Source organism: Vanessa atalanta, chromosome 10 (genome assembly GCF_905147765.1).
Source record: "Vanessa atalanta chromosome 10, ilVanAtal1.2, whole genome shotgun sequence".
Lineage (NCBI taxonomy): Eukaryota > Metazoa > Arthropoda > Insecta > Lepidoptera > Nymphalidae > Vanessa > Vanessa atalanta.
In genome coordinates this window covers 6,706,486-6,721,690 of record NC_061880.1, presented here as the reverse complement: position 1 = coordinate 6,721,690, position 15,205 = coordinate 6,706,486, and the positions used below count along the sequence as shown (strand labels likewise).

At 33.1% G+C, this 15,205-nt stretch overlaps 1 protein-coding gene across 1 annotated transcript; it reads left to right on the top strand.

Annotated features, from left to right (window-relative positions):
- The first annotated feature begins 14,352 nt into the window (after positions 1–14,352).
- On the top strand, positions 14,353–14,963 carry LOC125067077. Its single transcript, XM_047675456.1, has one exon. The coding sequence runs from the start codon at positions 14,353–14,355 to the stop codon at positions 14,926–14,928; it is 576 nt and encodes a 191-aa protein (XP_047531412.1). The 3' UTR covers positions 14,929–14,963.
- Positions 14,964–15,205: the final 242 nt, after the last annotated feature.

The following is a 15,205-nucleotide window of genomic DNA, read 5'->3' as shown; positions in this document are numbered from 1 at the left end:
AGATCACGTGTTTCATTTGTCAGTGACAATATCATTCATAATGTATAAAAAAATGAAGTTGCAATAAAATGGCTAAATAAATGTGAGATACAATACGCCTGAAACTGCTTGCACAGTAATTATACTTTTAAATCGAATTTCACTCTGATGCGGTGAGATCATATTAAAATTTTAATCTCGTGGCTCGTCTGGTTAATAATTGACTTTACAATGATTCATCACAGTGTCGCTTCGATGTTGCACGATAGATGAGTAGACTAAATAACACGGTAGGTTGATTGCAGTTAAAAACGCAGGCTGATCATTTTTCGAACTTAAATAAATATTTAAGTTCGAAAAATGATCAGCCTGCGTTTTTAATTATTATTAATTATTAAATAAATATTTAAGTTCGAAAAATGATCAGCCTGCGTTTTTAACTGCAATCAACCTACCGTGTTATTTAGTCTACTCATCTATCGTGCAACATCGAAGCGACACTGTGATGAATCATTGTAAAGTCAATTATTAACGAGTAAATACTCGGTAGTAGGGCCTTGTGCAAGCCCATCTGAATAGATACCACCCACTCATCAGATATTCTGCCGCCAAGCAGCAGTACTTGGTATTCTTATGTTTCGGTTTGAAGGGTGAGTGGCCCAGTGTAATTACAGCGCAAGGGACATCGCATCTTAGTTCCCAATGTTAGTGGCGCATTGGCGAAGTAAGGGATGGTTAATATTTATTGCATCGCCAATATCTATGGGCGGTGGTCCATAACATCAGTTGGCCCATTATCCGGTGCGCCTACCTATTACTTAAAATAGTTCTATACTAGGTTTCTTTACACTTCAAAATAGGTATCTAGGTGCTTACCTTTAATTGTTCAGTCATAACAAATTGCTTATTTTAGCAATGAATTATTATTATTAAACATAAGCCAGCCCGTTGATTTCAAGTTTGTATCCACGCAAGAACTTTTACACAGATAGGTAAAATACTATAAATATATTTATCTCGTTAAAAAATATATATTTGAAATCATTACAACCTATTTCATTTATCGTAGTTATATAGTGCAGATATATAAAAAAAAAAAACCTTTGTAACTAATAGATTTATTAGTTTTGATTTGAATTGAAGAGTAAACGTGAGAAACAGAAGATAATGAATCTTTGGATTCAAGTCCGTGTAACTTTATAATTTGCTGGTTTGAGTTATCTTGGTACACTGTGGTCTACGCGGATTCCACCATATAACTGATATGACAGATTTAGACAACATTTCAAACATCTACCTATTTAATATCGTATATATAAATACACAGGTATGGTATATAATTAAATTGGTAGACTAATCTAACTGCCGATTTTACTCTGTGTTCTACCATATTTTCCTTTACAACAAAATAAAGCTAGAATGTTCAGTTCATTTACCGAACGCCCCGGGACGTCTCCGATGCGATGTTATTATATTGAAATTGTTTACAAGAGAAACTATAAACAGCATATGTTATTTTCAAAAGAAAAGGAAGTTTCTTTACAAATAAATACTGGCGCTTTGGAATTCGTCCGATTTTTGAAGCGATTTTGTAACTTTCATCCGCGTTTCCTTATGGTAGTATAGGACTTTGTGCAAGCCCGTATGTGTATGTACCGCCTACTCATTAGATATTCTATCGCTGAACATCAATAGTCAGTATTGTTGTATTCCAGGTTGAAGGTTGAATGACCCAGTATAATTGTAGGCTCAATAAACAACACATAGTCAGGTCACCCATCTGCCAGTCCGTCTACCTATCACATAAAATAAAAAAAGAATTTTTATTATGTTACAAAAAATATTGACGTTAATTGTACAATCGTAATGTATTAATAATGTCAATGATTAAATATGTACGTAGTGAACCGAATAAAGTCGAATACATTATAATTTATAAGATTTCCTTGCCTGGCCAAGCAGACAACCTCAAACTTATACATTCGACTTCAGAAATTGGCCCTGCTACGGTTTCTGCGGCCGTATATTGACATTCGAGTAAGCGTATTTAATTTCAATATATTCCTTCGACTTGCTTTATGATTACGTCTTAAAATATTTAACTTTAATATTATTGACAAATGAAATTAATTTTTTGCTAAATAAGAAAAAAATGTTATATAAATTAATAACTTATACCTTTCTATCAAATGACTCATACGAAATAATAATCATAACGAATGATAAATTCATTAACTGAGATAAAATCAATTTGAAATTATAATTAAAATAATTTTTCAATGCGATATTTTTAAGCGTGGAAATCTAGCAATAGTACAGATCATTTCTTTCCTTTACTATATAAATAAATAAATATGTAATAAAGTTATTTAAATACAATATTTAAAAAAAAATCTTATTTCAATGACATCTCTTTTGGTTAATTGTTAATAAAGTTAACATAAATATTCCTAATATTCAAATAGTATTCGTTTACGTTACCGTCGATATATCTATAAACAATTTGCTATGTCCCAGTTAGAATAAACTTTTTAGTTTAATTTTGCTTCAGATAATTAAAACACTACCATTCCAACACAAAGTTTTCAACTTTGCCGTAATTGAAACAATGTTTGTTTTAATTGTTAAGCAAGGTAGTAATTATTTATTTAATTATTTACCCGTTAGTTCGTGAACTTTCTTCTGTCGCGTCGCATTGCTGTCCCATCGGAATACGGAACGTGAGGGCATAGAGAGGCCATCAATGTGTGCTCACGAATTAATTGTGCGCTATATCTGGCTGGCTGTCTGAAATTCATCAGAAACCTAATATCATCTTTATGTTTTTTTTTTGCCACCAACCTCGGGAACTAAGATGTTATGTCCCTTGTGCCTGTGATTACACTGGCTTACTCACCCTTCTAGCCGGAACACAACAATACAGAGTACTGTTATTTGGCGGTAGAATATCTGATGAGTGGGTAGTACCTACCCAGACGGGCTTGCACAAAGTATACACCTGTACTTTGTACTCTTACTACCAAGTATACACCTGTATTAGAAACAAAAAGTGTAGATATACATATAGTTAGTTTTGAATAATATTTGAGTTCTTACAGGAAGCAAGACCCGATATGGACCAGTGGTTAGATATCTAATCAAAAAGAATATATGTAAACTATGCTCTATAACAGTTACATTAATTTATTTATTTTTTAAACATAAATATCCCCCTATTTATATAGTATAATCAGTTTTGGAGAAATTATAATATACTTTATAATTAAGGTTAGCGAGAAGAAGTATTCGTTTATAGTATTTTTTTATAAATTAGTTATATAATTAGATCACTATAAATTAATTAAATTCAACACAAAAATAATGTATCAAAATTAATAATTCTTATATTCAATACAAATTCCTTGCTCAGTACTTACAGTCATCGTTAATCCGGCGTTGTATAGATTTGACAAAAACACCAAAAAAAGGCAAACGCTGTCCCATTCAAGTTTCCCTAAATTCTATAGTTTATCCCCAAACGGCCCCGTCACAGACGCGTGTCTCGTGATTATCCGATAATGAGGTAATAGGGATAATAGATGTGTCAATCATTACGTAATTAGCGGGTTCGTGCTATTGTTGATTTCATATGAAACTGTAATCTGCTTTCGTCAATGTTATAAAAAGCACAAAGCCATTTTTATTTTATTCTTACACTATTAATAAGTAAATTTCAAATAAAATATAGAATAATATATTATTAATATTTGTTATCATGGTAAGATATTTGAAAGCAATAAAAAATACTGATTTAACAAAAAAAAAACTTATAAATTTAAAGATTCATTATTTAAATTTTAGAACAGCAGTTTTAAAAAAATAGAATGAATATCTTTAAATGAAAAATCAAATACGTTCCATCGTTATAAAAAATATATATATACAAAACCTATTACGAGTATATGGATATAAAAAAAAGTTAATAATTCTAATTGGAATGAAAACTTATTTCAATTTTAACAACATATTTTGTCAAATACTTTCATAATAACAAGGAATTAATGCATTTTTAAGGAAGAAATATTACTTGATTTGAACAGGAATGAATTATTTTAACCTTTAAATTTAAAATAAATGGGTCTTAAAATAAAGATAGGCGAGCGAATACACGACGTCGGTATCAAAAGAAATAGTACATTCAATAAAACGTAACAAATATTCACTTAAACACAAAAAATACGTACGTTTTACGTGTAACGGGTTAAACAAGCTCATTTATTTTAACTAGTGATGTACGAACCCTATAGAATCGATATCGAATAATAAAATATAGCTAATGATTTAATCATACTAAATTTGAGTTATACTGATATTGTTGTTTTTTCTATTCTATGTTATTTATTTTCGGGGTTAAAATGATATTATGATCAATTCTGGGTGATTATGATTATAAAACTTGTGATTTTGCTGAATTATTGCATTTACTTTTTTATTTAATAATGTTTATCATAACAAATCTATTAAAATAGACAAGATATGATAGATTATATAACATAAAGAAAAATATATTTGATTTTTTTTTGTAATATTTTGCAGATTTATATTCATTGGTACATTTAATACGGGTTTGTGGTAGTAGAAAGGATAAATCCTAGGATGGACAAGGGCTTCATAAATATCTTAAATAAAATTCAGAAAAAGAAACAGGTTACGTATACATTTTTAAAACTTTATCGTATTAAAATACTTATACATATTGATGAACAAATGTTTATACACAACTTAAAATATCGTCTATTTAGAGTATTAAGTGTAAGTATATTAATTATGAATGAGAATTGGCCCTTTAGATGATTAAATTAGGAATTCGATTTAAGTACGTCCCTATTACTAAATCCGCCAGTAACAGCTTCATTCGTAAAGCGAGAAAAATACTCTTGTTATCCAAACAATCGGCTTAACCCTTGCTGTACCCGCCATTTTTAACAAAACCTTTTCGTCCCTCGTAGGAACTTTTTTGCGATTCATATCACAGTTGTTTGCCAAAAACTCAATTCCACAGAATCACAAACGATGGTTTCCACAGGCTCAATTATACACGAATGTAACTGTATATAGTTGGAACACAAGGCATTTACTTTTCGAATTTATTTCATATGTTTGTTGATTTAATTCATATCTGATATAATATTTAAATATTAATAAATGCACTGGAACACTAGCCTTGAGCCGAGATGGCCCAGTGGTTAGTACGTGTGCATCTTAACCGATAATTTCGGGTTTAAGCCCAGGCAGGCACCATTGAATTTTCATGTGCTTAATTTGTGTTTATAATTCATCTTGTGCTCGGCGGTGAAGGAAAACATCGTGAGGAAACCTGCATGTGTCTAATTTCAACGAAATTTTGCAACATGTGTATTCCACCAACCCGCATTGGAGCAGCGTGGTGGAATATGCTCCAAACCTTCTCCTCAAAGGGACAGGAGACCTTAGCCCAGCAGTGGGAAATTTACAGGCTGCTAATATAATGTAATGTAAATACACTGGTAATTTTTGCAAGACGGTCTTAGCACTGACTTATAATTTATTTTACAGTTATCAGCAATACTTTTTTCCTGTGTTCTAATTTAATGGGTGATTTGATGAAATTTCAGGCCAATCGACAGCAGTGCTTAGACGGCATAAGAAATCGATATTGTGTTAACTGCAATAACAAGGAATCTATTGGTTTGCCATCCTATTGGATCATGATAGTTTTAACTCACGCTTATATTATCTTAAAGATAAAAGCGTGTAATTAGTATTTATTAACTTCTAAGCAGGATATATAAAAAAATAATTGTTGTTCACTGACTTACTCTGTAATTAAAATGTTGGTAAAGAGTAACTACTGAGCTACTTGCCGGTTCTTCTCAATAGAATCTATTCTCCGAACCGGTGGTAGCTTTAAATTTAATTCAACATTGTAACATGACGATTCAGAAGTGCTTTTATAAGCCTATCTAAATAAAGAATGTTATATTTTACTTGATTTTGATTTTGCTTGCAAGCTCGGTTATGCTTTAGTATTTGAATCTTTTAAATTTAACAAAATATGTTAGTCTTTTTGATCACTAAGTTGTTAACATTTTGGCACAAAGTATGTTACTATCCACTAAATTTTTTTGTTACCGGTAAACAGAAGTGTGCTCTAAATTTCAGACTTACAAGACACATTAAAGATTATTTGAATAATAATTAACTAATCTTCGACAATGTATTGCATGGTTTTAAGTGCAGAACATAAAGATTCGTGCTAGCTCAAAATCCGTCCCCGATTCATCGCCTCAAGGGGACCTACTATGTACGATATTTCAGTTGTTAAATCCTTACAAATGCATACCGAGCTCGAATCTCCCTGGGGGACGTACAAATACAGAAAGACATATACGCAACCAGGTTCTCCACTTCATTGTTACATTCATAGGCGCGCGTTCCATAGAAGCACTACAACATTGCATGTTTGTTAATTACAAGATATGAATTTTATATTATCTATGTAGTTGTTTCTGCTTGTCTTAAAACTATTTAAAATTATTAAGAAAGCCGAAAAAATTATTTAAAATCGAAATTTAATTGAAATTCATGTAAGAAGGATATATATATATATATGTATTTAGTTGATTATAATTAGATTATGTCGATGACAAATTACATTTGATTGTGTATAGAAATCATTTTTTTACTTTGTCTTAAGAAAATATGAATTCATCAATTAAATCATTCATTAATTATAATTAACTTCCTGTTTAGGTATATCCACAAAGAAGCTATTGATCGATTAAAAAACAACTTTCTGATAAAGTTACAAGACTGCCACAGTGATGACCACTTATCATCAGATGTCCTACTTACCAGTCCGCCTACCTATACGACATAAAAAAAGCCTTGTTTTATTCTACCACAAACATAAATAAACCAAACGGTAATATCATCAGCCTATCCAGACCAGTTTGCATAAGCCGGTAAGGGATACCTATGCAACCACGATCCTTTTTAAATTGTTTATTATTTCAATTATGAGCACCAGCGGCAGCTGGCATACTGTTAAATTTTAAAATCAGCAATTACGTAATTATATGTGATCAAATGAACTTCTTGAAGTGAAGTTCGATCATTATTATATGAGTCGCTTCATTCGAAGATACAATTAACTAAGTAGTCCTTTTAACTCACAGGCATTGTCCGCACGTTTAGAGAATCGATTCATAATCGACCTCTTTTTATTTTTATTTTTTATAGCTTATTTTTTCATGTCGTACTGTCACTTGTCACATCATTCTTGTTTAGAGATTTACAATAAAAAGTTTTTAGTCTGGCCGCGGGTGGGTGGGAACATTGTATCTTCGAATGAAGCGACTCATATAATAATGATCGAACTTCACTTCAAGAAGTTCATTTGATCACATATTATATGTTCGTCGCTTCATTCGAAGATACAATTAACTAAGTAGTTGTTCAGAGATGGTTATTATGAATAATGTTTTATGTAGCCATTTCAATAAAATATTCATATAACAAATAAAAACTTTTATTCTTCACACATATATGGATTTTATTTATTTGAATTAACAAAATTATCATTTTAAATTATACATATGTATTATATTAATATAATTATTAACCATTATCAATTCCACAAACGGAACGTGCGAATGTTCCATCATTCGTAAGGGGTCGGTTATAAAACCGAGCAAACGACAATGATGATCTAGTCCAGCCCGCTGTCTTTCCAATAGTGTCAATGCAGACTCCTGCTGATGCTGCTGCCGAGGTGGAGGCGTGACGAGTACTGTGTGCATTGAACACAGATACGTCAATGCCACTCTCCGCTAGAGTCTGCTTGATCCACCTACTTATTGTTTGAGAAGATACTGTTTTGTGAGGTTTCTTACAGCTCAATAACAGTCTATCTGTGTCTTCAGACCGCAACTCTGATGTTACTTGAAGGTAATCCTCCAATGTTTTTGCAGGGCATATGCTTGGGTTGTCCATAAAAAAAGGTAAAAATAGTACAGGCTGGTCACGATTAGTTGCTGATGTCTTTATTATATCAGATATTGTGATCTTTATACCAGAGGGAGTCTTATTGATATTGGCCACTTTGATAAGTGATAACGTTTGGACTCGGTGAGAAGTACATACGGCTAATAAGATTGTCAATTTTTTTGTTAGTTTGGCTAAATCTAGGTCATTATTAGGGTACCAAGTGGAGACAGTGTCGAGTACCAGCTTTGGATCCCATGTTGTGGTGTATTTAGGCCGAGATGGCTTTTGTCTATAAATTGCTTTTAATAAACGTTTAATACGCTCGTCAGATCCGACATTATTTCCGAGAAGTAATGATAGGGCAGATCGATGATTATTAATGGTACCATATGATGCACCCTCGTTAAACATTTTAACTAAAAATGATATTACTGCTGACAGTGGTGCTGCAAAAATACTAACCGAATTTTTTGAGCAAAATGACCACCACAATTTATAAGTGACTGAATATTGTTTCATTGTATTATCTGAAATTGAGGCTACCATTAAGTCTAATGCTATTTCGGGGGTTCCTAATCTATTAAATGCTTCCCTGAGAGCGTCGCGGCCCCCAGGGAAAGGCTGCGGTTGAGTCGGTGGCACGAACTGAAATTTGAACATAAAAGATCTTTACTGGGTTCGAAAATCATAATATCTGATATGATCATTCTTTTTAGAAGGGGAAACCAAGCTTGTCCAGGCCAATACGGAAATACCAGAATACCCATAGCTTTGTCCGTTATAACTTTTCTCAAGCATTTAAGAATAAGAGTAAACGGTGGAAATGCATAGAAAAAATTTGGATACCAGCTGATTGTGAACGCGTCGACTGTCATTGCATCGGGGTCTGGTTTCCAAGAAATATATTGGCGACATTTTGCATTGATACGGGATGCAAATAGATCAATTTGCGGTTCACCAAGGATATGAATTATCTTTTGGAATGCCCAGCCAGATAGTTCCCATTCTATATCCACGTTAGGTTTTCGTGATTCTTGGTCAGCTTCAATATTTTCGTGAGTATTAATATATGATGCAAATAAAGAGATCTCACGCAATTCGCACCATTGCCAAATTTCTTTAGCCAAGTCATTTAAATGAGGAAACCGAATCCCTCCCATGCGATTTATATAGCATAAGGCTGTTGTATTATCTACCCGTACCAATATTGAACAATTAGAATGTGAGCTAGCAAAACATTTCAATCCTAGAAAAACGGCTAATAGTTCTAAACGGTTAATGTGGAAGGATGATTCCTCAACTTTCCATCTTCCATTTGCTCGTTTCCCGTTGCAAAAAAACTCCCCAACCGGTTTTAGAAGCGTCAGTAAATATTTCCAACTCAAAATTCGTATCACATCTTAAGGATTTTTTAGTTGATAATATGTTTTGTTTCCACCAATATAAGTCACGTAAAATAATGTCAGTTAGTTTAATTTTTGCCTCAAAATTTACATTTATTTTTAGTGCTAAAAATTTCTGACGTTCGAGGGTTCTGGTATATAACCAACCATATTTGACTGCTGGACAAGCAGCAGTAAGAACTCCGATAAACTGTGATAATTCTCTGATAGAACATTTTGGCAATAAAATGAATTTATTAATTAAAAACAAAATTCTATGACGTTTTTCATCTGGTAAACTTAATAATTATCAAAATTGATTACAAAACCAAGACATTGAAGCAACTCAAGAGTTTTGTTGACGTTGTCTTGGCATTCTACGGACGTATTTCCTATACATAATATATCATCAATATATATAACTGATTTATAACCCTTGTTACGTAAATAGTTCATGACTTCTTTCATTAACTTTGTGAAAACTCTAGGCGCTACTGACAAACCATAAGGCATGGCATTAAATTCGTATGGAATACCATCAAATTCAAAACGTAGATATCTACGGTGTGATTTTTGTATAGGTACTAATAGATATGCCTCTTTTAAATCTATATTTGCCATGAAGCCATCTTTTGGAACTAATTTAGCTGCAGTTCTGTAGTCTTCCATTTTAAAATGTGTGGTATGAATAAATTTATTTAATGATTTAAGGTTAAGAATAAATCTCTTTGATCCATTAGGTTTAGGAGCTAAAAATATACTAGAACAAAAATCATTTTTAGATCTATTACATGGAGATATAGCGCCTAGGTCAAGTAATTTATTAATCGATACTAACATATCGTCCCGATCAGTACCAGCAAGCAAGTTCCTTGGAGTTGAAACTTGCTTAGGATATTTCCAAAATGGAATAGCATAACCATCTGAGACCCATTTGAGTATTTCTATATTATTAGAAACGTGAACCCAACAACTATAAAAGAGTTGTATTCTTCCTGCATGTACCTTTATTGTTGAGCTATCGCACGTGGTTGCTTGCCCTGCGTAGGCGGCTTCTGTTGTGCAGGGCCCGTTGGTTGGTATTTCCGACTCAATAAAACACCTCGGCCTCTCTGTCCTTCTCGCCCCCCCCTGTTCGATGAAAAACGAGGGGGGGCTTTCCAGTTTCCCTGGGGACGTGAGCGACTTGTCGATGCTTGATGATTGACAGGTAAGGACGTAGACAAAGATTTCAAGTTTGTAGGAGGCTTCTTTATTAGGAATCCCTGCTTTTCAATCGCTTTTGATACTTTAATTTTTTCGTAAATTTATTTCCAAAAAGCATGTCGTCGCGATCCATATCTGGCATTATATTTAAAAAGGCCTTGTTTAAGCCTGGTGCAATAAGTTTTTTTCTTGCCTCGGTCTCGGTGGGATGTAAATCACATAATATGCGACAACTATCGCTTAGAAATTTTATGGCTTGAAGCCTATCTTTGCCTTCATCTAATAGTAATTCTAAGCCTTTGTTAAGTGCAGCTATACCTATGCCTAATTGTTGCTGAACCGCTTCTACCTTTTTATCCCGGTTACGGGTAGTTTCAGCTATGGCAGCCAAAATTTCCGGATTTAATGTTGGTGCCTGTAGTAACGAACAGTTTTCAGGTATCGTGTATTCTTTCATAAGTTTTCCTTTGGTATCTTTATTAAGACCCTTTTTTAAAATAGGCAACCAAAGTTTCGAAAGCTTTTCATGAATGCTTGGCCCGAATTTGAGAGGTTCTTCAGCAATCTCGCCCAGGGCGCAAAGAATATCCGGATCCAGCTCCGGAGCCGATTCCGGGACTGGCAACGAAGTTAACTCTTCACTACCCGCGACATTTTCCTCTAAGTAATTCTCTCTATCACTGTTGTGTTGTGATTCTCGTGTAAGCTCGCCATAATCGTTGTCTGAAAAAATCAGACAAAGAGAAATATTATTGAGGGAAGCCAAAGAACTTTAATCGATTTATAAAAATAATTCGAATTCTATACCAGAGTGTGAGCATAAAAATTCTCATCATGAGGATACCCGATCTAACTCTGGCATTATATGGCAGGTAGTATTAGTTATGTAACAATAAATTGCTTTCGTGAGGATACACAATCCACCTCCCAGCATCACATGGGTTGTATAAAGTATATACAAAGAAATTGCCTTTGTGAGGATACACGATCCACCTCTGACATTATATCGCAGATAGATATTATTTGTATAACAATAAATTGCTTTCGTGAGGATACACGATCCACCTCCCAGCATCACATGGGTTATATAAAGTATATAAAAAGAATTTGCCTTCGTGAGGATACACGATCCACCTCCCAGCATCACATGGGTTATATGAAGTATATAAAAAGAAAATTGCCTTCGTGAGGATACACGATCCACCTCCCGGCATTATATACTTAACCCAATAGTATTGAGAATGCATACTCGACTTAGTAGGATTTTTTGACAATCACTAAAAACCCACGTGTTAACTCACGGTTAACCTCAAGGGATTCAAAATTGCCTTTGTGATGACACACGGTCACCCTCTAGGCGTGATCGTCTAGTATTTTAATTACTGATATCAATGGATAATGGCTTCAAAAAAAAATACTAACCGGATTGATCGGAGTCTGATGTTGAGTAGACGATCCGATTACGTTTGCGTTGTTTTTCTTGAAGTTTTCGGAGCTTGCGCCGATAACGACTAATCTTTTCCTCATTTCTTCGTTTTGTCATGATGATTTTTTTATAAATTTCCTAGGCCCGTGCGAACGTTGCCTCGCTCGGAAAAAGAATGATGTGACAAGTGACAGTACGACATGAAAAAATAAGCTATAAAAAATAAAAATAAAAAGAGGTCGATTATGAATCGATTCTCTAAACGTGCGGACAATGCCTGTGAGTTAAAAGGACTACTTAGTTAATTGTATCTTCGAATGAAGCGACGAACATATAATTCAACTTTACTGATCTCGTGAGTGTGAAATATTTGTTTAAATATTCCACCTTCAATAACCTTTAAAAGTTTGGATGGATTGTTTGATTGATGAAATTTGGCATACGCGTTCATTCTCTCGAGGAATGTGACATTGTTTACTTTGTTTACTTGTTGATAGAACTTTGTATAAACCCATCTGGGTAACTAACAGTACTAATACTCTACTACTATACTTAGTATTGATGTGTTTTGAAGGATAAGTGAGCCTGTGTAACTACATACATAACATCTTAGTTCATGTGAAGCATTGACAACTTAAGGGACGGTAAATATTCCTACCGTTATCGTTAGGTGGGCCATTTGCCAAATTACCTTGAAAAAAAAATTTTTCGTGCAAAAAAATACTGTATTTACGCTTTACAAATGACAGCTGAAAAAAAATATTCGTAAAAAAATACTGTAACATGTCAGAAAATAATTCGTTGACTTTGAGTTTGACGAAAGGACGATCGATCTAGAAACCGATTAACAAATATCGAAATCTTTAAACTGTAGATTTTAATCAAAAAAATAAAATTCATATGTTACATAATTTATATCAGAGCAAATTAAAAGTAATTTAGCTGCTATTAATTGATTAATAATCAGTAGTTATTTTATATTTTTATTGATAAAAATAAATAAAATGTATAATTTTTTTTTTTTAATTTTTTAATGATGCTGTTAATTTATAAAGTTCATAAATACCCAGCAACAATTAAATACGACTAAATATTTTTTCCGAATATAAGGCTAAAAGCTATATTTCATAACGATATGACCCTAAGGAGCGGAACAGATACCAATGTGATCCTGTACCATTATTAGAAGTCTGGCAGTTAGCTTATAAAGCCGCAGTAGGGTCAATAAAAAAAGTTATTGCGTTTTTTATTAAAACAAATTCAGTAGCATCACGGACGGATCACAAGTTTGGAATATAGAAGTGTTCACATTACCATACCTAAAAAGGACGTAAAGTCGTTGAGCCATGCCTTAACTAGGCATGAGAATAGGGGAAAAAGCGAACACTCGGGTTGGGTATATACTTGTGCGGGATAACATCATCGATGAGATATGCTTCGCTGTATACAATAAGCACATATGTACATTATCATTGTACATCGTTTAACAATGCGTCAGTATTCACACATATTCCAAATGTGTTCATGTGCCCTGAATACATATGTATTCAGGTCCAAGTCTGAAGGATTAAATGGTGTGCATGTTTGTTATACCCCCCATTCTATGAGGGAAAAAGATAGAATATCTTGCCTTGATGACATTTGAATTGCGCCTACAAGTCTACAAATTTAACAAATTTACAGGTCGTTAAAAACTATTCATTCAATGCCTCGGGCCGTCCATCGTAGATGGGATACCTTATTTCATATTTATATTTACAAGACTTTTTAGTGGCCTAACGACATAGTTGAAATAAAAATGGTATCTAGATTGTCTACAAAAAGTCAGTGATAAAATACTATACAATTATGATAAGTCACATTAACCATTTCTATATTTCAATAAAACAAGATAAGCGACACATTTTGTTCAATAATATTACTAAACAAAGACTTTTATTAATCCTTACCATTAATTTTAAACGGTTTATGTGTTGATTAATATTGCGACATGTTGTAATTCGAAACAGCTTACTTAAATAAAAACTTAGAAACATGTGAATATTTTGCTTAGAAATCGTACAACAATACGCTGTATTACCATAGTAAGTGCGAATATTTTGGTTGGCTAAAATTCACATAATATGTATCCCACTGGGTAAAAATTGTTCTACAAAAAGTCATATTTTACTCGTACGAAGTCGAGACAAATAGCTTGTATAATAATCATTATCAACTTAGTGTAATATACTTTGTAATCACTCAATAATACATTATTGCTTATCATCGATGATATCGTGATTGCGACCGTAAATATAAGGGTACCAACAGTAACATTACACCGAGAATCAAGTACTTACTTCGAAGTCGAAGATGGCTTGTTTTATATCTATAATATTCGTATTTGCGGTATTCGGAAACGTGATCGCTTTGACTGAGGTGGAGCAAGCATGTATTAATACATATTCTGAACCTTTAGATAACGACTTTCTAATTGGAACTTGGTACGATGTTTACAAATTTGCAATTATTTTGAACTTGATTCCTTCGAGTTCATGCGTAAAGACAGTCATAACGAAGGCGCCTCCTTCTGATGTCCAGAGATATGTTGACGCTTACAAATTGGAAAATCCATATTCCTTTAATGATAATCCGATCTTATTGGACCGACATAATGGACAATTTAAAAGTATGATAATGGGCCATAACCAAGCGAAATTTCTCGTATACGATCCAGAAACCACTTATTTCTTGGAAGACAGGTATGAGGCAAGAGTATACATGAAAGTGAACGATGATTATATGCTATTCCACCAATGTTCATTACGTGGTCATCAGAAATGGTTGTTGTCGAGAAAGAACAGCACAACTATTGAAGAATTAGATGCAGTGCTCAAGTCTATACAATCTGAAGTAAGAAACCTTGAAACTCAAAGATATTGTGCTTAACTAAATGATGTCATTGTGTTTAAATTGAAATTGATTGACTATTAAATGTTTTAATTAAATTGTTCTTATTATTTTAATAATTAAATTGTAACTTGTCGCCCATTGACACTACTGCCATAAAAAAAATCAAATTTAAATAAGATGATCATTGATTTTCATCTTTGACATGACGTTTGTTGTCATTGGTAGTATAAACTTAATCTATTAATGTTTCATATTAAATATTTAGTAGATAAACATGTATGTGTTAAACGTATCGGAGTGTGTGTAATGATTG

What these genes read in the sequence shown, in the direction of transcription:
- LOC125067077 (XM_047675456.1), top strand. Translation starts at nt 14,353, where the DNA reads ATGGCTTGTTTTATATCTATAATATTCGTATTTGCGGTATTCGGAAAC.